Source organism: Fringilla coelebs (assembly GCF_963513975.1).
Source record: "Fringilla coelebs genome assembly, chromosome: 6".
Classification (NCBI taxonomy): domain Eukaryota; kingdom Metazoa; phylum Chordata; class Aves; order Passeriformes; family Fringillidae; genus Fringilla; species Fringilla coelebs.
The window spans coordinates 45,681,201-45,704,035 of NC_140034.1; the positions used below are offsets into that span (position 1 = coordinate 45,681,201).

Below are 22,835 nucleotides of genomic sequence, written 5' to 3' on the forward strand. Positions count from 1 at the left end.
AGCAAAGTAGAGAAATCACAGAGTATCTCTTGTACCAGAATGATTTAGAAACATGTCATAAATTGAAATTACTGTGACTGAACTACTTAAGGAATTTACTAACATGACAAAACAAACAGAGCCAACAGCTTAGCTTGTCAGTGCTTGATTTTCTACCAGCTTGAGGGAAAGTCTTCTAATTGGTCTCCCCTCCTGACATTTTATGTTCACTTACCTCACCAGAAGACAGCAGGATGCAGAGTCCAGCAGATTTTAAATTTGCTGGGTGTAATATGATGGATTTATTTGTTCTCTTCCTTTGGTTATTACCAGTTGCTCTTTGAAAAGTCTCCATCTTAAACTATGATCAGGTGGCATCAACTTTCCCATTTTACTTCTTGTAGAAAACATTTCAGAAAATATTTTCCACTCTGGCTCCATACAGCTATGTTGGTCTGTTTTCAATGACTAGGAATTCAGGTGCTTTAAGAGAAATTTCTGTGGGTTTTTATCAGAATTTTATCAGATACCAACAATTATGTCTGTGTAGCAAATCAAAAAGGATTCTTTATTGGGAAAAAAATGCAAGTTTAATACAGATATGATATAAATTACAAAAAATGTTTTAAAAATCACCTCTCCAGGATACTCAGATTAATTGAAGGTGGAGCCTCAGTGAAGCAAATAAAAGTCTTTCTAAGATCATCTCTCATTTTAAAGCAGATCATAAAAATAGTCCAGGCCTTGTCCCAGTTCCCAGATGGATATTCCAGTGCCCAATTCTTTTGCAAGTTCCAAGCGCAACTGGATGGACTAAGAGAAAGATAAAGCAATCATGTCTCAGTCAGAGATATCAGACACACCATACTGCCATCTCTTCATGCCCCTACCAGACCTTTTAAAAACATCTACCCTTGAACCAGCTACTGAAAAACCTTGTCTGTATTTCAAATACTCTCTGGTTAGCAAGCAATCATTCAGTCAAAGACAGTTAATCGTACCAGTTAATTCAATGACCTAATAAAAGATTACCAGCTAAATTGACAAAATGCCACAGAAATAAATCAGATTTATGAACTATGCAAAGGACTATTCTAATTTAGGCTATCATTTCACAATGTACAGAAATTCTAACTCTTCCCAGAAATATCTCAGGGGTAAAATAAAACTTTATCACTGAAGACGATCAGAACAATTTGTCAAATACCATCAATATCTCTTGCCTACCCTTGCCTTTTCCCAGGACAGAGTCACAATTTACATTACAAAAATTCTATTTTAGAGAGATTCTTGGAGATAGTAATTCAAAGTATCTCTGAGCTCCAGCCATTGATTTAGAAGAGTCAGTTTAGCCATTGGGAAGCAATGCCACAATTCAAATACTGCCTTTTTTTAAAAAATTCAAACAAAAATAATTATTTTTCAATTTTTTGCTCTCAGGTTTTCTTACTTTGAACTACAGCACTGCAATGTTTAAGCTACTCACACTAGGGATGTGTTTAAAAATAATTTCCATGGGAAACAGAATAAAGTACCACAGCATCATTAACAGATCCACTGGGCCTGGCATTCATGACTGCTTTTAACCAGTCACAAACAAACTAATTTTGAGAAACCTGTCTATGAGTATAACATTATAAGGGGAAAGAAACACATTTTTCATGAGGTAATAACATTCAGCGTTTCCCAACCATCTTCACCAGCAAACAAATCTCAAACTATATAATTACAAGAATGTTGAAAATTGAAAGAAAACCCATTTCCATGCATTCACCAATCACCACAGTTGATTGGTCATCTGTTAGAGAGGAAATAATGAAAGAAATGTACAGAAATGAGTTTTCTTAACCTGGTTAGTAGTGAGAATGGCAGGGTGAAATCCTTCCCTGAGGCTGAAGAAAACAGCATTAACAGCACAAGCTATCTTTTCTCTGATACCTACACAATGAAACTTTCTAACACTTTCAGACACGCAGCACCAGCAAGAACATAGATGTGGTAGTTAATATCCCATATGTGATAGTACTTCCACCCATACTGGAAATACTTTTACTCATGGTACTTAAGATAACAATCCAGGAAAACAGAGCCTTAGATAATTTCATACTACTTTGACCATAAGAAAAGTCTCTGGTCTGTGTAAATACAATGTAGCTTCACTACAGAAGCAATTCCCTTCCAATACTGAAAGCCAGCCGAAGTTTAACACACTGGCTTTTCCAGTTTTTTTTTCAGTTTATTTTGAGAAACTCCAAAGATAACTTCCTAGGAACTACGGCTGTAATTAACCGTTTTATCCGGTATTCTGCTCTGCTGCAGACTACTGTGTAGAAATTTTCAAAACATTAAAGCATGTCCCACATACTGAAGTTCTGTTCCACAGAACTGAAGAAAACAGGTTGATGCAGGCTGTCAGGGAGAATCAGGACCCTGTTACAAAGGAAGGCAAAAGTTCTCCAGCCACCATGATGAGAAGGAAAATTCCTTTGGTATCTTGTCTGAGAATCTGCTAACAACATCTCTGATTTTACATGAGCTGTGCACTTGAACAGATCCTCTACAGCACCAGTTTGTCCTAGTGTGTCTTATCTCTAGACATGCTTTATCTTCAGAGATCCCAAAACCTCATTATGCATGAGAGAAAAAAACCAACCTTCTTGCACAAGCAGCTGAATCTTTGAATCATAACAATTTACATAACATTTACATGACGGCAAACTTCTTTCACAAAAACCTAAAGCCAGTTCAACATTTTCTGAAATGTCCCAATAATGAAACAGGTCAAGTAAACATCTCTGTCCTCTTACAGCCCTCTGACCTGAGAAAGTGGCACCTACCTTCAGTGTTGGGTAGAAGACGGCATGTTTTCCTCCCTTATTTCTGCAAAACAAGAAAACCAAATAGTCACAGTAGCTTTGATAGATAACAGGATTTTAAACTAAGGCTACAAAAAAATTCAGGTTTGTCTCTTCCAAACTTAACTATTCTGAGATTCTGTGATACTGTGAAAAGGCTGACAGTGAAAACAGAAGATCCAAGAAGAGATCTCACAACAGAGCTGGTTTGATACCATATCATAGTAAACACTGAGATCTTTTGTTGCAACTGGATGACAAAACTGTCAGATTGTAACAGGCAGTTGTGCCTGGTAAATGTGCATCTGAAAAAGATGAAGACATTTGGTTTTCTGATGCAAACTGTGAAATATTTTCTCCAATTCCCTCAATTACTCTCTTTCAGGCTAAATTAACTGCCAGCAGTATAAAATATACAGTCAGGGCAAGCTATACAGGGCACAAATACCAAGGTGGCATTTTAAACCCCTAGTAATGAGAAGGATGAGTTACAAGGGGTCTCACAGCACCACTTTACCACTTAGGCCAGGAGAAAAAGTAGAGTGCAGGGAAAGACCAAGAAGGAATTGCTCCTAAAATCTCACAACTTACATAAGTGAATACCTGCCTGTGCACTGGGACAAGCACTCAGATTTCTGCAACTATTTGTAATAGACAGTCTCTTCCTGCAACATGAAATCATTAGCTGCGCTTTGCTTAAAGATTCATGATTTCACTTCTCAGCTGCTGCAGACCTGCAAGATTTCCAGGTGAGAGGCTTCACCAGGGAAGCATACATATTTCAGCCTGGCTGCCATCCCTATCCAAGATAACTGAACCTTTGCAAAACAAAGTGGTAACTGAAAAACATTTCTTTAAATAACCCTCCCCTGCTGCCAGCTGAACTGCTCAGCTGACTGCCAAGCACAGCACAAGTGAAGTTTAGAGTGATTTTCAGATAGAGTGGGCTTCATGCATCAAAAATTCCTCCAGGAAGCCCCACATAAGAACCTCCAAAGTTTGGCTTCAAAGAAAAAAGAGGAAGTACTACTGACAAGCTATCCCTTTGCCATAAGTTCATTTTGCCATGTAAGAAATGTGATTCAAACATGAATCCCAGAAGCATGCCATTCAAACAGAGTCCTCAGACACACACTTTTGAGAGCATAGGTTTTCATTTAGTGCTCGTGTCTCCAACAGGATTGGACATTAAAGATCAGTTAAACAGAGCTTCTGATTTATTCCTTTTTAGTTAACACAAAAAACTGTAATTGCTTGTACAAAGTAATTTTGCAAAAGGATACCAAACAATTAAAAATGAAGGCATAGAGATCCCAGTCTTTTCATACAAACACATGAAACAAAAACAAATTTAAACACTGCTCAACAACAGATTTTTTTCCTGATAAATAAAAGTCAGAAGAAAATTACAGGCTGAGAAATACCTTGAAAATTAAACTAAAAATACAAAGGTAGATGATTTGTAGGTTTAGTTTTAATTTTTGTTTTTTGGTTGGGTTTTTGTAATATTGAAAAATGTTTTAGACCAGATTGTTTTGGAAATAAAGAAGTTTTGATTGTTTTTATTAAAAGCTTCTAAAATGTGTTTTACTCTTCCTTTCAGTTGTGTGTCTTCACATTAACAATGCATTGAGTAAAATACAAGATACACCTTTGCAGAAGTAATAGTATTTGATTGTATAAGTTTGCATATTTTGATATTTTTGCATAAAAATAGCAAATTATCCAAATATTAATAAGATGTTGCTGGGTTTATTTATTTGAATCTATTTTAAATGGATTCTTCTAGATCAGGAATCCTCTTGTCATTTCACAATGAACAAGGGAGGACAAAGGACACTATTACCCTTAACGCTCTCAGTTCTTTCAAAAACTTTATCTGGAAGTCACTTAGTTTTACTTCTATTACATTTCTCTACAGTCCATTCCATCTAGTGAAAGTTTGTCACTTAAACAATCTTAGCACTAGGACTTGTGAAACCAGCCTCCTGTACCATAGATTTTTTTCAAAACTATTTTTGTCTGAGTTATTGGTAATCACCTGACAGCTCCCAGTACTCCTCTCAGAGCCTCTGATTAACTGGCACTCAACAGATAACTTTGATGGATAATTTCGAAGGATACCACCCATCAGACTTCTCTTCTAAAGATTGTCCTAGTTTACGTAATTTCATTAATCCTTCTCCGATTTTTTCCTCTCATCCAAAACACTCTTTTATTCTGCAGTTCATTGTTGACACAGATCACAATCAGCAGAATTTCCATTTGCTGAATTCAGTTGCATACTACAGTCATTGGCCCATGCCCAAAAATATTTGCAGAATGTATAAATGTAACTCACTTTTTGTATTCAAAGTAGTGTTCAGCAATTTGTTCATCCCAGACAATTTTTGGCTTGTGTTCCTTCAAGGTTTCAATGTACCTACAAATTAAAAACATAGATAACGAATTAACTTTTTTAAGAAGCAGTTATGAAATTACATTGCAGAAATTTCAAAAGAGCTGTTTTACCATGTTTAGATGTTGAGCACAGTATCAAAAATATCTTCTTGTCGACAACTAATTTCCTAAACCACTTTACAATTTATGTTTGCATTTTTAGGCTATTTTTTTTCTAAAGTGTTGCATATAAATATCTGAAGGGACGGTGCCAGGAGGTGGTGCCAAGCAGGAGGACAAGCGGCAGTGGGCAGAAACTGATGCACAGAAACTTCCACCTGAATATGAGGAAACACTTTACTATGTGGGTGACCAAGCACTAGAACAGATTGCCCAGAGAGGCTGTGGAGTCTCCTCCCCTGCAGATATTCAAAAGGCATCAGGGCACCAGCCTCAGTAATATGGTCCCTGGAGCAGGGAACTTGGACCAGATGGCCTCCAGTGGCCCCTTTTTCATTCTGTGATTTGTGTGACTCTGTGAATTGATTAATGTTCATTGATTGACAAATCTGCAAGGATACATGAAGGAACTGTTTTAATATTTCTACAGTCTGAAATCCATATGCCAAAGCACAGGAACTGAAGTCTTCCCTAGGCTTTACACAGCTGTGTCCTCCACTATGAGGCAAGTTCTTCTAGGTAAGGGGCTTAGCTAATCTTCTAAAACTGAAATTGTCAAGGAAAGTTCACTGCTAAATTATTATTCTGCATATGGATTTTCCCCATCACTGGCTTTTTGGTATTATTTTCTTGCATGGACATTTTGAACATGGAATGACCTATCTCCCCTGCCACAAACTGAGGATAGAGTACTACTTGGACCCAAAACCCTGCAAGGGAAACTAGGACAGAAGAGCTGGTATGTTGCAAATTTATAGCTCATAGTATCCTCTCAGTGCAGAGACAGTGTCTGTAATTCTGACAGCAAAACAGAAACAAAGCTGCTGGCTGCCACGTGTCAGAGGACCAGAAGATGGCAAGCTACTGCCAGTGATAGAGGCCACACAGGTGTCACACAAAAATGAGAACTCATTCTCCTGTCTCTTCTGCATTTTTTAACTTGCATCTTTGGCCATCTCTTTTTGAAAGGTCTAGCAAAGCCATATCCCACAACTGGTCTCATTCTTGCAATAATTTCTCTGTTTATGACAAGATTTGGTTGGAAACATTTCCTTCAAACCACCTTCTTATTAAGAAATTTCCTTCAGCCACTATCCTGACTGCATCAGTGCTGGAACTCCACCTCACTATTATACATCAAGACACAGAGAAAAGTTTTGTATTGCTCAGTTTGAAAAAGATTTGTTCTGTCATTTGGTATTATTCTAAATGCAATTACAACATTCAGCATTGCCAGGATCATCTTCTCCCTTTTGCTGTGCCTTGCTCATTCATATATTGGCTAATTGTTTACTACTGCTAGTGGGTTTAGAAAAGATCTTCTATTGTATTTATGTCAAATGAACCCACACCAGGCATGGATTTATCTACATAAGCAAACACACAGGAACACATGAGCACATGGAAACATGAAAAGCTCTTGCACTCCCTCACACACACATGCCCTGGAATAATGGACCTTTTCCAATGGGGTTAGACCTTTGGAACCGTCTCATCCCTTTTTAAGACAAATTTTAAGTTGCCCTACTAGAAACATATGCAAAGAAACCTAGTTTTGTATTTTTAAAATTTAAGGACAGATTTTAACAACCTGCCCCATTTCAGTAATGACAGGAATCTATACTCATATAGAATATGGTACCAAGATGTTCCAGAGCAGAAAACCAAAATTACCAGCCAAGACATCCTGGCACATAGCTTTGTTCCTGAATGTGTGACTTTAGATGGGAAATCTTAATTTTGCTTGCTAAAATTCCCAACACAATTAAAGAGTGCTTGAAATACTTATGAACAAGTTTTAAAAATAGAATTGCAAGTGGAACCAATTATTATACCCTTTTCTATTAGAGGTATATTATTATTTTAAACCTGTTAAGGCATATACCACATTTAATGAGCACCGATCCTGACCACGCACAGAGAATTTATTTCCGTTTCTTCAGTCTCTAGGCATTTATCCCCACAGTATGTAACAGCAAAAATGAAAAAGTTCATCTTGAAATCACATCTACAGTGAGGAGACTAGCTACAAGCTTGAGTTGGGGGAAAAAAGAAGTATTAGCCCCCAAACTGTCATTGCTATCCATTAATCTTAGGGAGCCTACTTGAAACATATGAACTTGGTTTTTTTGTTTCTCTGATAAGGACTACAAAAATTCCAAGCACAATGTTCAAAACAACAAGCTCTCATTTACTTCAGTTGCAACTGCATGCTCAATGCCTATGAAAATCAAGCTTTATCTTTTTCAACCAGACACGAAGTTGCTGTGAAGAGTTGGGAACAGGTGCATCAGCAAACCACATCTGTTTCCCATGGGTTTTCTTTTGCCCTAACTTGGGAATAACCCATGTAGTCATTTCCCCTTTACTTGATTCCTTTTCTTTCAGCAAAAGAAAGAAGGTAAGAACTCCAAGAGATGCCATATTATCCTATTATCTCTGTAGTATCCTACCATGTTCATCAAAAGTGGAAAGGTTCCTGCATAACACTGCAGCAGCTCTATCACAACACACTTGCTTGACTTAAACTAATGCTTACCAGGCACTCTAAGTATAGTATCTCCTAGCTGAGGCAGTACTTGACTCAACAAATATTTGACATGCACTGGTTAAAATAAATAAGTAAATAAATAAACTGAAAAGCAAAATCTGCCATCACACTGAACAAGACAAGGGCCGCCAATGTGTCTGGGATAGCAGAATTCTAGATAAATTTTCAGGTTCTCAAAGAGGAAAAGAAAAGGGCAAGAAGGTCACCACAGCCAGCTTTTTTTTTTTACCCCTCAATTCACTCTATACCTTTCAACTCATATTTATTGCTATTTTTTCATCCTCTCTTTCTAATTTATTCCTCTTTCCACTGCCTCTGTGCCAGTTCCCTTTTGCTTTTATACTGCTATCCAGACTAATTCCTCATCCATCAGCTCCTAACTTACTACCTTTCTTCTTTTACCAAGCTGCCTCAGCAGTTAAGAGAATGAAAAACACTGAAAACTCAGCTTCACAGCCTTGCACTACATATTTCCTGGGAAGTTTGTGACCATTTGCAGAGCAAGTCATGCTGTTTCTGAGGTGCTAACCTGAAACAAGGTCAGCAAGGATGAAGTATCTGGATTATTGATGCCAGCCTCTATTGAAGCACCACTGCAACATATAGAAATGACAAGATCTGCATGGATCATCAGCAATGGTAACAAAAGGCAGATGTCACCTGCATGTCCACCTTGCAAATACTGACACAGTATGTTCTGACACAGATAAGTGCCATTCTGGCTCGCTTAAATTGCCATGCCTTTGTCAAAATGGGCACTTCCTGGTATTCAGAGAACAATTATTTGTGTGACAGTTACTCGTGGTTACAAACACTCTGGGTTAAAACAAACACTCCCTTCTGCAAAGTAAAGGAGAAGCCAAAACATACACATTATGGAGTTGCTGTGAAGTCAGTCCTGCCAAAGATGTGTACCTATGAACAACCATAATGTGGCTACACCTACACAGTATTGCACTTTACTGCTTATACAATGAATAAATAAAGGAACCAGATGAAAGTTTCTCAGGATTTATGCCTGGTGTTCCTTTTCCTAGATGCTTTTCTTCCAAAACATGAAAAATGGCATGGAGCTGGAATATGTTAAGGTAAAACCCACAATCTTTAGTCCCCCCGAAGAAGGTATTTATCTTCCTGGAAAATGCTTTTTTCACTGAGAATATAAAGAAACCAATCTCTAGTATATCTTTTGCAACAAAAATTTACATTCTAGGAAGAGATAGCTTTGTATTTAATTCTTAGACTAGGATTTATTTATGAAGTTAAACTTTTTAATCTTCAGGTGTTTTGCTTTACTAGTCCTGAATCACTCTCAACCAAAAAAACTTTAGTGCAAAGGAAACCACTGCTGAGCATACATTGCATTTTAATGCTCTTTTCTAAGACTTTATATTTTCCCCCCAGTTCTCACATGAACAAAACTCTTATAAGAAGCAATAGGTCTCTAATCAGAATGAAGGATCATTTTCTCCTGCTACAGAAAGTTGAGTTTATCTTCCACTGTAACAAATTTAAGAGATTCAGTCAAATAACAAAAATACTACCCAGCTTGAAAATCTATACCACGCATTTTCTTTTCTGTTTTCTTCAGTTTCAATAGGCTCAGTTATTAAAATGTGAGCCTACCAGGAATCGTATCTCCATAACTATCAACAGTGCTTATGCATGGCAAGTTTTAGACTCAGATGGACAGGGCCCATCTTCCCCCTTCATAGGGAGCTGTATCTCTTAATGAAAGTAAGAGAAGTCACATGAAAGGCTGTACTCTAGAGCTCAAGAGTTCCAATTTCTGATGCAAAACAAACAGACAGAAATAGCTCCAAAACAGTTTTCACAGGAGTACTCCTAAGAACATTCTCAGTACATATCTTCGAAAACAGTACCAGTCCGTTTCCCTACTGCTCTGTGTACATCAGGACACTCTGTGAATGGCAAGATACCCATCTTCAAAACAAGATTTTTCAAAGGGGTTGTATATATAACCTGTAAGTCAAACCCCTTTTTATTTAATGCTTAAATTTAGCTACCTTGACACTTACTATTTAAGGTTTTTCTTAAATTATTTCCTTTTAGTTGAGATAAAATGCCAAGAAACATTTGTCAATCTGGAGACATTTTTTTTAAAAAAAAGGTTTTAGAAGTGGGTATTTTTTGGCCTAAGGTTCTTAGAAGATAATTTCTAAAAAACAAATACAAAGATTCTAAATATCCTATAAGCTACTGAATGATTTAGTCATGAAATGAATTTTTGATAAAAGATGCTTTCAATGGTAATAAATAAAACCACAAAAGGAAAAATTTTGAAAAAGAAAAATGATTTTATGCAGAGTTTGAGCTCTCAATCACTCAGTCCCTAAAATTGCACCTTGCAAAAGGCAGAGATGCCCTACAATTTAACCATCTTAATATATTAGCCTTTAAAATACTTTTGAAAGCATGCATTAATTTATGAAAACCCTAGCAGCATCATTAACCGCATCATGTTATTTATGTCTCTGTGTGTGTGTATATGTATATATACACAGCATTACACAGGGCAGTAAAAAAGGTCAAAATCAGACTGAACAATTAAGCTTTCACCACACTGGTTCCATCAGGATCACTTAAGCACCTTTTACTTACCTCCTCTCTCCACTCAATAACACCATATTTACAATTTATATGCTTCCAACTTTAAAAGGTGGTAACGTTGCATAGCACTGTATCCCTTGCTTGCACATTAAAGAATTCAGATTTTATTAACACAAATCCCACAAGTTCTTTCAAATGCAAATAGGTTATCCAGAAAAAAGACAGCTACTATGTATGTTCTAGAGAATCAAAAGTATGAACCAACATTGAAATAATTTTTACTCTGAAGATTTATGCATCTAAGAGGAGTGGAGAGCACACTGCTAGCCTGCCTATGGGGTATATTATTCAAAAATAATTGTTAAGTCTTTAGATTATTTAATGTAAAAGAGTTAATAAACACAGTTTGAAGAGAGACATCAATCAGTTAGCTGTTATAATATCCAAGTAGCAGCCTAGAAATGAAAAATCTCTAAGCAAGCATCATCTTTCTCTAGATCTCTCTCTCTTGCTTCCTGAACCTTGCTCTGTCAGTTTTAAAATTCAATAGGAATATTTTTACTATTTTAATAGTAACAGGTTTCCAACATAGTAGTTTTTTAGGGTGTATTGCTTTCAGTAAGTTTTATAAAATCATTCTCACTGATTTCTTCACAATACTTCATTACAAACTTGATAGATGACACTTTTCAGCACTTCCACAGCAACCTCACACAAACCCACTGACCTAGTACTTCTGCCATGATGCACCAGCCCAATGAAAACAAGCAGAACCTCAGTGACATTCCTATCATTACTCTGGGCTCTTCAAAAGAGCATCTTGTTCACCATTCCCAAAGTAATTTGGAAACAATAATACTTTGCTGGACACAACTGCGGAGAGACAGAAAATTATTCCTAATTTACAGATCTCAGGAGACACAGTAGACAATGTCAAGCTTTTCAGAAGCATTCCTGTCTCAAGAAACAATAAGCATCAAAACCTTCTGGAGTTTTACTGTGGCAACAGAAGAAAACATTAAAAAATACTTATTTCTATGTATAGAGCTTTATATGTTAGTAGTGCCCCTTATTATCAACTTCACAGAGGTTTTATAGGGAGACCCACCTGAGAGTTTGCACAGTGGTACACTGCAAATTATCCATGGGAATGTCAAGTACAGCTGAAAGCAGTACAGTGCATGCTGCAATTCTCAATATAACCAAAATGGTGGTTCTTTACCAAAAAAAGACCCCACAAAGTTACAGTTAGATATTGATCTATTAATAGAATCAATCACACACAAGGCAGAAAGGTGTGAGCATTTTTCTATAAATTTAAGATTTTAACTCAGAGTGATGGATATAGGAGGAACATACAAAAATCTCCTTAAAGAAAACAAGACTTTGATTTTTAAGTCAAAAGCTATTTCTTAGACAATGAGGACATAACTAGACTGAGGCAGGAGTTTTGCTTATCTGTTTGTGTGCCTTCAGTAACACATTGCTGTTCAGCAGCATGACTGTTTCTAAAGGAAAATTGAAAATATGTATTGTTGAGAAGTCAATGTGATTCTTTCCTCAGCTGGGGTCAAACCACTGCACTGACATTACAGAAGCTTAATGCCCATCCTTCATAGAAGAAACACAGGTCCTAATAGGTTCCTATAAGGCAATGTATCATCAAGAAACAGTGGAAGTATTAGTGCTTCCTAGACCATACATAAAAACTTACATTCCGCTCCAGCTCACCCAATAATCTGCCTTAGTTTCTGTCTTAAAGTCTCAGACAAGACAGAGTGTTTCTGCTTAAAAATACTTCTCAACATGATGAAAACTAATGTTTGTTTATCCCTACAGGCTTGTTTCAAGAACCAGCAGGTTCATCCTAAAAATAAAATCTCTGAAGATAAAATTGCTAGTTTAAGGGCCCATTTCCTGAAATGTTTAGGTAACACTCAATTGAGGTTGAAGCATTTTCAGATCCATTACTCCAAATAAAATACTGAGCTCCATTCTTCTAAGAACTGACATAATAAGCACTGCATCTGAAAAAGTGGGGCTATTCATCTTTGGATGTGAGGCTGAACAAAGTTCAGATCCACTTATATATCTGCTGCTCAGCTTCAGCTGTAAATAAAAAAAACTAAAAAACTATGCTACTTCTGTTGTGTGTCACATTGGGTTTGCTGGGATTTCTTTTACTCCCATCACAAAAACTTTACAGATTTTCTTCTTGCTCAAAGTACACAAATCAGCTCTATTTACAAAGTGCTACACAGATTAGCAATGAAAACTGTTACACTGGATTTGGAGCCTGGTACTGGATTTGTAGCCTGATCAGATTCAGTTAATCTTAATTCAGTGTACTGGAGGTGGAGTTTGATCCCCACCAGTATGAAAATAAATTTTGAGTGCAAACTCATCTACTTTGATATTCTTAATTCTTCTATACCTCCTTCATTAAAAAAGGTACATATTAAAAAATCACATTTCTTTTCCATCCACTTCTAAAAGGTCAGATATCTTAATTCAATCAAATATCACTCCTAGCTCTCCCAGTTGCTTCTTGTATCTCTCTTCAACCATTCCTGAATTTAAATCATCCCAACACAACACAAGGTCAATAGCAATGTCATCCAGTGGATTTAAGAAACACAAAAGCCAGCAGGAGCATCTTTTCCTCGCCCTGTGTCAGGAAAGGAGCAGTGCAGTTCTTCCTCCAAGCCTCCACCTCAGCCAGGCAGGTGCTCATGCCCTGTTTCCAGAGGGCTGCTAAAATTCCCTGGTTGAGTCCCATGCAGGGGCAAGGACACACTTGGTAGCAAAGGAGAAATGAAGGGAACATGCATTGGGGAACATGCAAGGGAACAAGCAGCCGAAGGCACCAAGCGTGGGACAAGGACACGAGTGAAGAGGAGGATCTGCTCCCAAGTGACTTAAGTCAGGCAGAGCACAAAATTTGCAGGCTGCAGGACTCTGAAATGTAAAACTGACCCCGGTCAGCAAGTGCCTTAGGAATGAAATGCTGCCTCTGTTGTCTCTCCCAATATAGGAGGTCACACTGAAGCAGAGCTGTCTGCAAGGAAACAGGACTTCAGACAATTAAATTAAACTACAGTAGGACACTGTACCCTGAAAAAGCTAACTACTATTTGGATTCCCTTTGCTTCTGAGACCAGGACACAGAAAAGTACCTGCACTTCCAAGCAGCCTCAGAAGAATGTTCAAGTTCCTTAGCTGACCATCACATCAGGCCTACAATTTCCACTACTGTCATGAATGAGTGGTTTGGCTGCGTAAAGAAACACTATCAAAGGTATTGGAAGAAGGAGGAGCTAAACACCAAACACCTTCTATAAAATAAAAGAAACACAATTCAGGAATAGTTTTTTTGGCATGGAGTAGTTATAGAAGCACAGTAATATGTTAAGGTTATGAAGTCCAATACAGCAGATAGTTTCATATGAATGAAATCATAAATTCCATCCTTGGCAGGAAGGATTGGAACTAGAGAAATTAACTATCCTAAAGGAAAATCTATGGCAGAGCAGTAAATTTTCCAAACCTCCAGTGTCCCATAAAGATATGAACTATATACTCTTTTCCATCTATTGGGACCAGATGAAGTGAAGAACAAAGAACACTGCTGCTGATTTGAGCTAATTTTTCATACTTGGCAGAGGGATCTTTCTCCTCTCAATTGACTGTGTACACCAACAGAACCAATGTAAGACTTTCAGACTTTGTTTTTTGAAAAGACAGAATGATGACAAATTCATGCAAATGAGTATTAATCTCTCATAAAAAATGCAAATCTCAGAAGGTTAATACATTTTTAACATGCCTTAAAATAAATCTAGATATCTTATAATTCCTCAATTTTTGGCATGACTTGAATTGAAGACAGGCTATGAAGTCATAAACTATCTTTTAACCAATGAGAGCGGAAGTTTATGCCCTTTTAAGCAACTATCTTCATCAGGGCAGTTAAGTAAATATTTGAGAACATGAATTTTAAATCTCTTGATATTTAGTTAAACTAATGCATATTCATGTGACAGTGTTCAGCTTTAAAGAAAAGCCTGGGCACTTTTCATCATGAAAAAACAGCAGAACATCTTCCGTATCTTTGCCGTAACTCCAAAAACTATTTGTACATTCTTATCTATTTAGTTTCTGCTGAACACACATATCTTCCTTCTGAAAAAATCTGCTAAGATTAATACTGAATTTTAAAGCAAAAAGAAATATGCATGAACTTATTTAAAATTATTTCCAAAAGAGCTGTTACTTAAACAGTAACACTTGGATTGCAAATCAAGGGACAAAATGATGGCCACGACTTTTTTGCCCCCTTTAAATTTCAAAATGCAATACTATTTACCTCCAACAGGCACATGTCAATAAATTTTTTAAATCTTTAATTAAACAGCACTTATAGCATTAACCTCTCAAAAGATCTTTGGTTGGCTCAAGAAATTTTTGGTTTAAAGGAAGAACGAAAAGGGCATTATACTCAGCATATGTGGGATCTGTGTACATCTAAATTTTATTAATATCTGGGGAAGTTAGAAAATAAATTCTTTTGCCATGCTTGTATGACAGAAGTTTGCTTTTTGCAATTATTTGAACAAATTCAGACAGTAAGTGTTGACAAATTATCCTAATACACTGTTAAAGTTAAAACAGTCAGGCATTTCTGTCCCCAAGTTGTTCCATATGCAAAAATATTAAATTGCAATAACACTTTCAAAACACTTTCACTCTGCACTACCTACACAAGTCATCCAATACATGGAGCAATAACCAGTACAGCTGTGCAATCAATAAAAGAAGAATGTCCTTTAAACACTTATTAGCTGTAAAGCTAAGCAAGTTATTAAGATTATGATATGCATGTAAGAAAGGCAAATCCAGAGAGTCAAAAGCAAGATTAAAGAGCAAAAAATACTCCAAAGGATCAATTTCTAAAAGCATAGTGGCTGAGAGATGGATACAATGCGGAATGAAGAAACATCTTTTTTTCTTTTTTTATTAAAGCACAATTCAGAAACAACTGTTGGGGAAAGAAGCTTTCATTTTCCTTTTTTATCTGATTTAATCAGTGAACATTGCTTCTTTCAGAGGCCCAGAAAAAGCATTTGATTGCTTTAATTTAAAAAAAATTGTTACTGGTGAATTATGTCTGACAAGATTCTGAAAGGTTCGTACCCACAAACAAGTCAACTTTTCTACCTTAAGGCAGGCCTGAGGGGAGAAGTAAAGCTCTACTTTTCAGTGCAAAGAGCTATTTCCAAACCATATGGCAGACGTGCCACCTGGGAATAACTCCCTGTGCCCTACATACCTAATTAACACGAGCTCTTGCTACAGTGGTATGCACGGAGAAGAAGAATGAATGACCTTGTTAGGTGAAGACACGTAAAAAAAGGATGAGAGCAAGACTTTGAGATGAAGAGAAACAGATGGGACTGTCAGCTGTAGAACTGCAAAGCCCTACAATGCATGAGCATGGATAACATGGGGAATATTGCCTGGATTAGGCAAAACAGTTCCAACTGCAGGCATAGGAAGACTTACTGACCTACATTTGGGATCGGTAAGGCTTTTGCTGCGTGATATTTTAGTTGTACTGACTTTTACATGAAGTGGAGGGCTGTAATCTGTTCCTCTCTCACTCTGCATTGCAGCTACTCCTGTAAGTGCCAGTACTGCTTTATACACATTGTAGTCTACACACAACTAATGCACCACTTCAGAAGCTCTTTAATTTCAATCCCCCACCCCATCAGTATGGTACAGTTTTCTCTGTAAGTAAAGAACCATTACTGGCAGAAAATGGATTCTGTACTCAGCATCAAAAATGCTTGGTGATCAATTCCAGAAGTCCTGAAGATAAATAAAAATTACCTCCTCACACCATGAAAAAAGTGCAGGTTCTTGTCTTAACAATAGGCTCTAATTCCATAACTGACATTGTTTGAACTTGTTTGGCTGACTGATTTGGGCACTTGCTGATTTGAAATCTCAAATATTATGTTGTTAGAAATCTTTTCTCTCCCATAAAGCTCTATATTTGTGGATTACGATGGCTGCTGTCTTTGATCAAATGCTCAGAAAGTTTTCAAGCAGAAAACCAAACTCAGACGAAAAGAACCTGCTGCAACACATGACTGACAGCCAGAATACAGAGAAATGCCCTGAGAAGCCCAAAATGCATTTTATTAGGCCATTTGTCTATGTGGAAAGGGCTACCACATACATCACACGTTACAGACTTCCTAAGAGGAAGAGAACAAAAGAAAAAAAAATATTGAGGATAAGAGGTAATTTTTATCCATTAATATTTCCAAGCAAGGAACAGCAATTCAAGTATGCTGGATACTTTTTTTTTAGATCCTGGGGAATGAAGAGATAGATTACTAGATCTATTAATTTACATTCACGAAACATATTCCAATTACAACTAGTTTCTGACCCTTTCTGGCCCCACAGCCATTGCAAGAACCTCTTATATTACTTGCCTTTTTTGCAATAAAATACAATTAAGCAGCACTAATTATTTGACACAAGATATTTTAAGTATGGAAGAGGCTAACCAGTTGCTATAACAACATAATTTAATGAACTTGACTGGCAGGTACTACATATTCTTCTCCTATGGCAGAACAGTTTTGTTCTGCACCTTCACTTTCAAATGTATCATCTTTGCTCTAATTTGTACCTACAATAAAATAAGAAGATTTTGAATAGAAGAGTGCTGGAAGAATTCACAAAACCATCTCATTGTTACAGCATTTCACACCATGCATAAATATTAAGCAATTATGACAGAGGTGGGAAGACCATGGATTAAAATAAAAAACCTATGTGGAAACAAGGTCTTCTGAGGACAGAAGTCTGGGATAATGTTATAAATTAAACTAGACAGAAACAATACCCACCCGGTCAATAATGATGGGGATTTTTTTATGATAAAACAGTGACTTATCCCTACATGGGCAACTAAAGATGCAATGATGTATAATTGTTTCTTCAAAAATACTGCAACATCATTAAAAAAAATTGATTAAAAAAAATCAAGTCAGATATCCAAAAATTAAAATAACTCTCTAAATTTCTTTATGTGATTCCAGATAATCTTCACTGTATTCCCCAAAAGATCATAGAGGGAAAGGGAGGCTGAGAAATGATCAAGTTGGCCTAACTTGTGACGGTGTTCACAGGGGTCCCAGGACGAGGGAAGAGACAAGAATCTTGACTCTATGTTTCAGAAGGCTTGATTTATTATTTTATTATATATATTCTATTAAAAACTATACTAAAAGAAGAAAAAATTTCATCAAAAGGCTAGGTAAGAATAGAAAAAGGAATGAATAACAAAAGCTTGTGTCTCGGACAGAGAGTCCGAGTCAGCTGACCGTGATTGGCCATTAATTAGAAACAACTACATGAGACCAATCACAGATCTACTTGTCGCATTCTACAGCAACAGATAATCACTGTTTACATTTGGTTCCTGAGGCCTCTCAGCTTCTCAGGAGAAAAAATCTTAAGGAAAGGATTTTTCAGAAAATATCATAGCTACATAACTATATTACATGACAGGATTGAGTAACTTCAGAAGCACTTCTCTCAATGTTCAGAACTCAGGATAGATTGAAGAAAGATGAACTGTACATAAAATTTAAGGACAAACATAGAAACAATAGGACTGAAAAATAATTAAAATAGCAATAAGCCTGATTACTAAAATATCAGTACTAAAAAAGTCAATATACTTACCCACACATATTAAAAACAGAATAGAAAACAACATCACTCAGTATATCAGATGTGAACAAAAACTACTCAATTTACATAATGGATTACGTTTGTAGAGACAGAAGAATAAAATACCTTTTTAATTTCTCTAGACATAAGAAAAATTAATATGTAGATTGTGTGCTGAAATTTGCTGAAGTTCATGATGATTTTACAAGGCTGAAGTAGATGCCGAGAGCAAGTTTTGCTCCCACCAGTTTAGTAAATCTAAGGGATTTAGTAATGAGGGAGCAGGACCTAGGGATTAACTCATAGACCAGTTATGAGTTAAATGTTCTGCTGCTGGTTTGCTACTCCTACCTCTCTTTTATGGTGACAGGCAAGTAATTTATCAATATAGAATATCCTCAACATAAAACAAGGCTGTACTTGCTTTTACTAGATACATTGAAACTTCACACTGAATATCATGCCTACATGAATTACTTCTAACATTATTTTAAAGCCTTACATAAAGAGACTCAGGTCTAAATTTTAGTTCACATAGGAAAGGGCCATGGAGGATTCAGCAACAATCCTTGCTTGGTGGAAGCCTGATTTCACCATGTTTCTCTGTATGAGCCAAATAATTTAAATCTCCCTGCATTATGTAAATGACAAGCTAGCAACCTCTAGAAAACACTCAGCTAAGCAATGAAGCTGGGGAAGGATCTGGAGCACAGGTCTGATGTGAAACAGCTGAAGGAGCCAGGGGTGTTTAGCCCACAGAAAAAGGAGGTTCAGGGAGAACCTTGTGGTGGTTTATGAGACAAATTTCTGAAACAGAATGCCAGTACAGAAGGTTGAGCAAAAAACAGAAATTAGACATAACAATTTATCTGCTTGCTCTCTGCTACTTCCTTTTTTCTTTTCAAAAGCATTAAGAATCACAGAATGGCTAAAGTTGGAAGGAACCACAGGAGGTCATCTTGTCCAACCTCCCTTTTCAAATTCTACAGTACATTACTCAGGGTTATGTCCAGGCACTGGTTGAATAGGTTAAATTCCTCAGGAAAAAAGGGCAATGATTAATGCCTAAGGTAATCTTTATGGTGAAATACTTGATGGGTGTAATGCTTTTCAGTTTCCCTTTGGCCACAATTAGCTAACTAGAGAATCTCTAAAATTAGCATTCAAGAAAAAGCTACCAGTTGTTGATCAAGCCTTTCACAGCTGGAGTTGAACAGTAAAGGGACCTGGTTTAGTGCATTTGCACAGCAGAGGAAAAGAAATCAGGCCCTCAGCCCCAGATGATGCAAAACAGAATCAGACAGCAAAACCCTTCTTACAGTACCTCAGAGTTGGCCCCGAGATATTCAATATGCACTGAATGTGAAAATCAGCTTTAGTTCACTAACAGAAAATTAAATACATCAAAGAAAATGCTGATGAGCGTCGTTCTGGTATTGGCTGTCCCGGTGAGGCATGTCAGCAAAGAGAATTAAGTAATTTGTGGAATGCTCCCCTGCTGAACCAGCAGAAGAGGACTTTGTAAAGGGAAGTACATGGTCTGCTAAGACTGATGTGTCAGACAGGACAATGGCTGAATTTAAATGTAATTTCGGGAGAAATAAGAAATTTCTTGGGAGGACACACCATAGTCTAAAGGTTACACTGTGTTAAACACTCATTCTGCGACAGCATCAGTTGCTGCATTTGAAGTATCTGTAAATCAAAATACTGGGCAGTTTCCTTGCTACAATGAGAGTACAGTGACTGTAAGGAATATTACTAGTGTTTTTAATAACAAAACAAAACAAAAAAAGTTTTTCTAATTTATGTCATAAAATCAGATGTACAAGAGTAAGTGAAGCACCACATCTACAACTGTAAAATTCTCAAAGCCTAGAGAGAGCAGTTTAATGCAGGAGAGAATAGCACTGGAAGAACCCTGATAATTGAAGGAGTGTATAGTCCACAATTTTGAATCAGAGAAGAACATAACCATGTTAAAAGCAGTAAGTGATAAAGTTAAAGCAGTCTTATACCTGTAAATTCAGCAAAATGTCTTGCTGAGTTATTTCAGGCAAATCATCATGGTAAGTCTCAAACGGGCAGTGGATGAAGTGTACACATGATCAAGGTAATTCATGTTAGGAAAAACAGAGCAGTTGGAGGCGGCTGCAATGACAGCTCAGCAAGCTGAAAGAACTGGATCCTATGGTTTGCAATTGCCTGTTTCAAAACCATGCTCACAGTATTCAAAGAAGTGACAAAATATCAAGTTTTCCAAAGAGCAGCATTTAGAAAACAGCGTCTGAAAGACGTACTTGGGGATTTCTCACAGGGAAAATGGGAAAACTTCTCAAAACCAAATATTCATCTCACTTTTTGATTACTCAGAATGGTACTCTATAAAAATCTTCTCCTAGTGTCTTGTTTATCAACAAATGCAATGGTAAAGCATATAAATTGCACAAAACAAAGTTAGAAAACCTAGAGCTGTGCTCATACAAGAGACATGAATGAAACTCAAAAGCAGTACACAGCTGCTCTTGTTTGCCATTTGGATATAACAACCAGACCTGACAAATTATGATTTATTACTGGTGTTTCTTAAGTCTAAATTTCTATTCCTTCATGTCAATTACAAAGATAAATGCTCTTTTATAAAAATCCTGACTATAAAGGTAAAGTCACAAGGCCATGAACACAGATTGAATGCTTCCATCTCAAATTTGCACATAGCACAGTAACACAAAACCTGCATTCTAGGTCTCACCCTCTAACCCACTGAGTATTGCCTTGCAGGTGGTCAAGCACAGAGCCTCAAACATTTTCACACATTTTCTTTCTATTAAGATCCTGTGCTACAGAAGACTTCAGGAAGAACCAAACGCTCAAATGCTTTGGGCAACCTGGGTTGCAGACTGCAGAGATCATATCTAAACTGATGGGGAAAAGAGAAGGCTCAGGCCTTAGGAGTTCCAAATCTATCATATCTTCTTTCAAGAGCTGGTAAGGGACAGAATGGTCATCTGTCATGTCACTTAAATATATCTACAAACTTTAAAAAGCATTGAAATGAATAATTAAGAAGATCATAAATTTTGCACTAGCCACAAATGAATGTACTTTATGTTTCTCAAATATAAAAGAAATGCATATTTCATTATAAAACAACATGGATTGTTGGTGGCAGTAAGAGCTGGATTTATGCATTATTCACTCCTGAAAATATTCATTAATTCAAAGACTGTCTGATGGTGTTCATGCCCTTCTGCAACACTAAGCCCAAAGGGGAGTGAAGGTATTTCAAACCCAAAACTTGTGTGTCATGTGGTTTTGCTGGCAGTGCAACTCTGGGAAATACTGGCACAGCATCCAGTCACTGCCAGTTACTCATTGACCTGCAGCCTACAGAGGGATCAACTGAAAGAATATGGCAAAGCTATGACTGCAGGCAGTGCTTCTCCTTACCAGCCCAGCCCATACATGGGAAAGTGCTGCACAAGCATTTGGCATGTTCTGAGCATTTCCACATTCAGCCCCAGGCAGGGTCACTTCCAGAGAATGACAGTGCAGGGGTGTGGTAATCACATATCCTCTGAAGAGAGTGAGACAGCTGTCCAGGAAAATCCTGGGAAGCTGTGAGAAGCTGTGGGAAACTTAAAGAAATAAATTAAAACAATTATTATCTCTCTTTCTGTAACCGTTTTTTATAGATACAGTTCTCCAGACTGTGCTATTCATAGTTCACCAATAGTGTGAGAAGTTTTAACTTTGAGACCAATCAAGTCTCACCGTAGTGAGTCACATTACAAAAAGACCCACTACTTTCATTAAACTAACCTTCTAATTCACCCTTTGAAGACTGGAGTCTTTCATTCCGTCCTTGACTCAACAGCGTCACACGGGTGCATCAGCCTGCAAGTTTCTGTTATCCACTCTCTGCCAGTGGGTAAGTGGGAGCAGAGCGTGGCTGCAGATTAAAGTGTGAGCAAGTGAAATGACAGCGTTGGAAGACAACAACTGCTCTGGTGCAAGGGGACTACTCTGTGTGACCAAAGGATGTAGGCATGTATTTCCTACCAAGGGCAGTGCAAAGGCAGACTGGAAGTAAATTGGGCATACAGATGCATCCCTTAAAGAGAGAACAGCTGTTACATGATTTTTTTTCCCATAATTTTCTATTTCTGATGTCTCAGAAGCCTGGCTTTCTCTGATTTCAAACCCTCTCAAGAGGGAAAGAAGATACTTGTAGGAATCCATAGTTCTGCACTGAATAAGGCTTTTTCATCAAATTACTAGACATATGGACTGTTTATCTGGCAACAGTAAGTGGTTGTTTTCACAACAGAAAGAAAGCACAGCATTTCACAAATATCTGTGTTGTGACCTCTGTAGTTCACTCCATATACAGAAAAATCTGTAAAAATTAGCAAGGCTGCAAAATTTGCTGATGATATGAAAATTCTCAGAGCCAATTAAAAACCAGACTTGACTGAAATGAGTCACAGAATCTCAGAGAAACAAATTATGTCACAATAAAATGGCAACTAAAGTTGGATGCCAATAAACACAAAACAATAAGT

General features: G+C 37.1%; 1 protein-coding gene across 2 annotated transcripts in view; it reads right to left on the reverse strand.

Annotated features, from left to right (window-relative positions):
• Positions 1-621: 621 nt before the first annotated feature.
• The window catches only part of CHID1 (chitinase domain containing 1), a 94,282-nt gene continuing 72,068 nt past the window's right edge, over positions 622-22,835 (reverse strand). For both annotated transcript variants that reach the window (XM_084208304.1, XM_084208303.1), the window contains 3 exons: positions 5,176-5,256; positions 2,817-2,859; positions 622-792 (listed from right to left, as the gene is read on the reverse strand). In XM_084208304.1, coding sequence (XP_084064430.1) covers positions 694-792; positions 2,817-2,859; positions 5,176-5,256 — 223 coding nt within the window. In that variant the 3' untranslated portion in view covers positions 622-693. The remainder of the gene's footprint in view (positions 793-2,816; positions 2,860-5,175; positions 5,257-22,835) is intronic.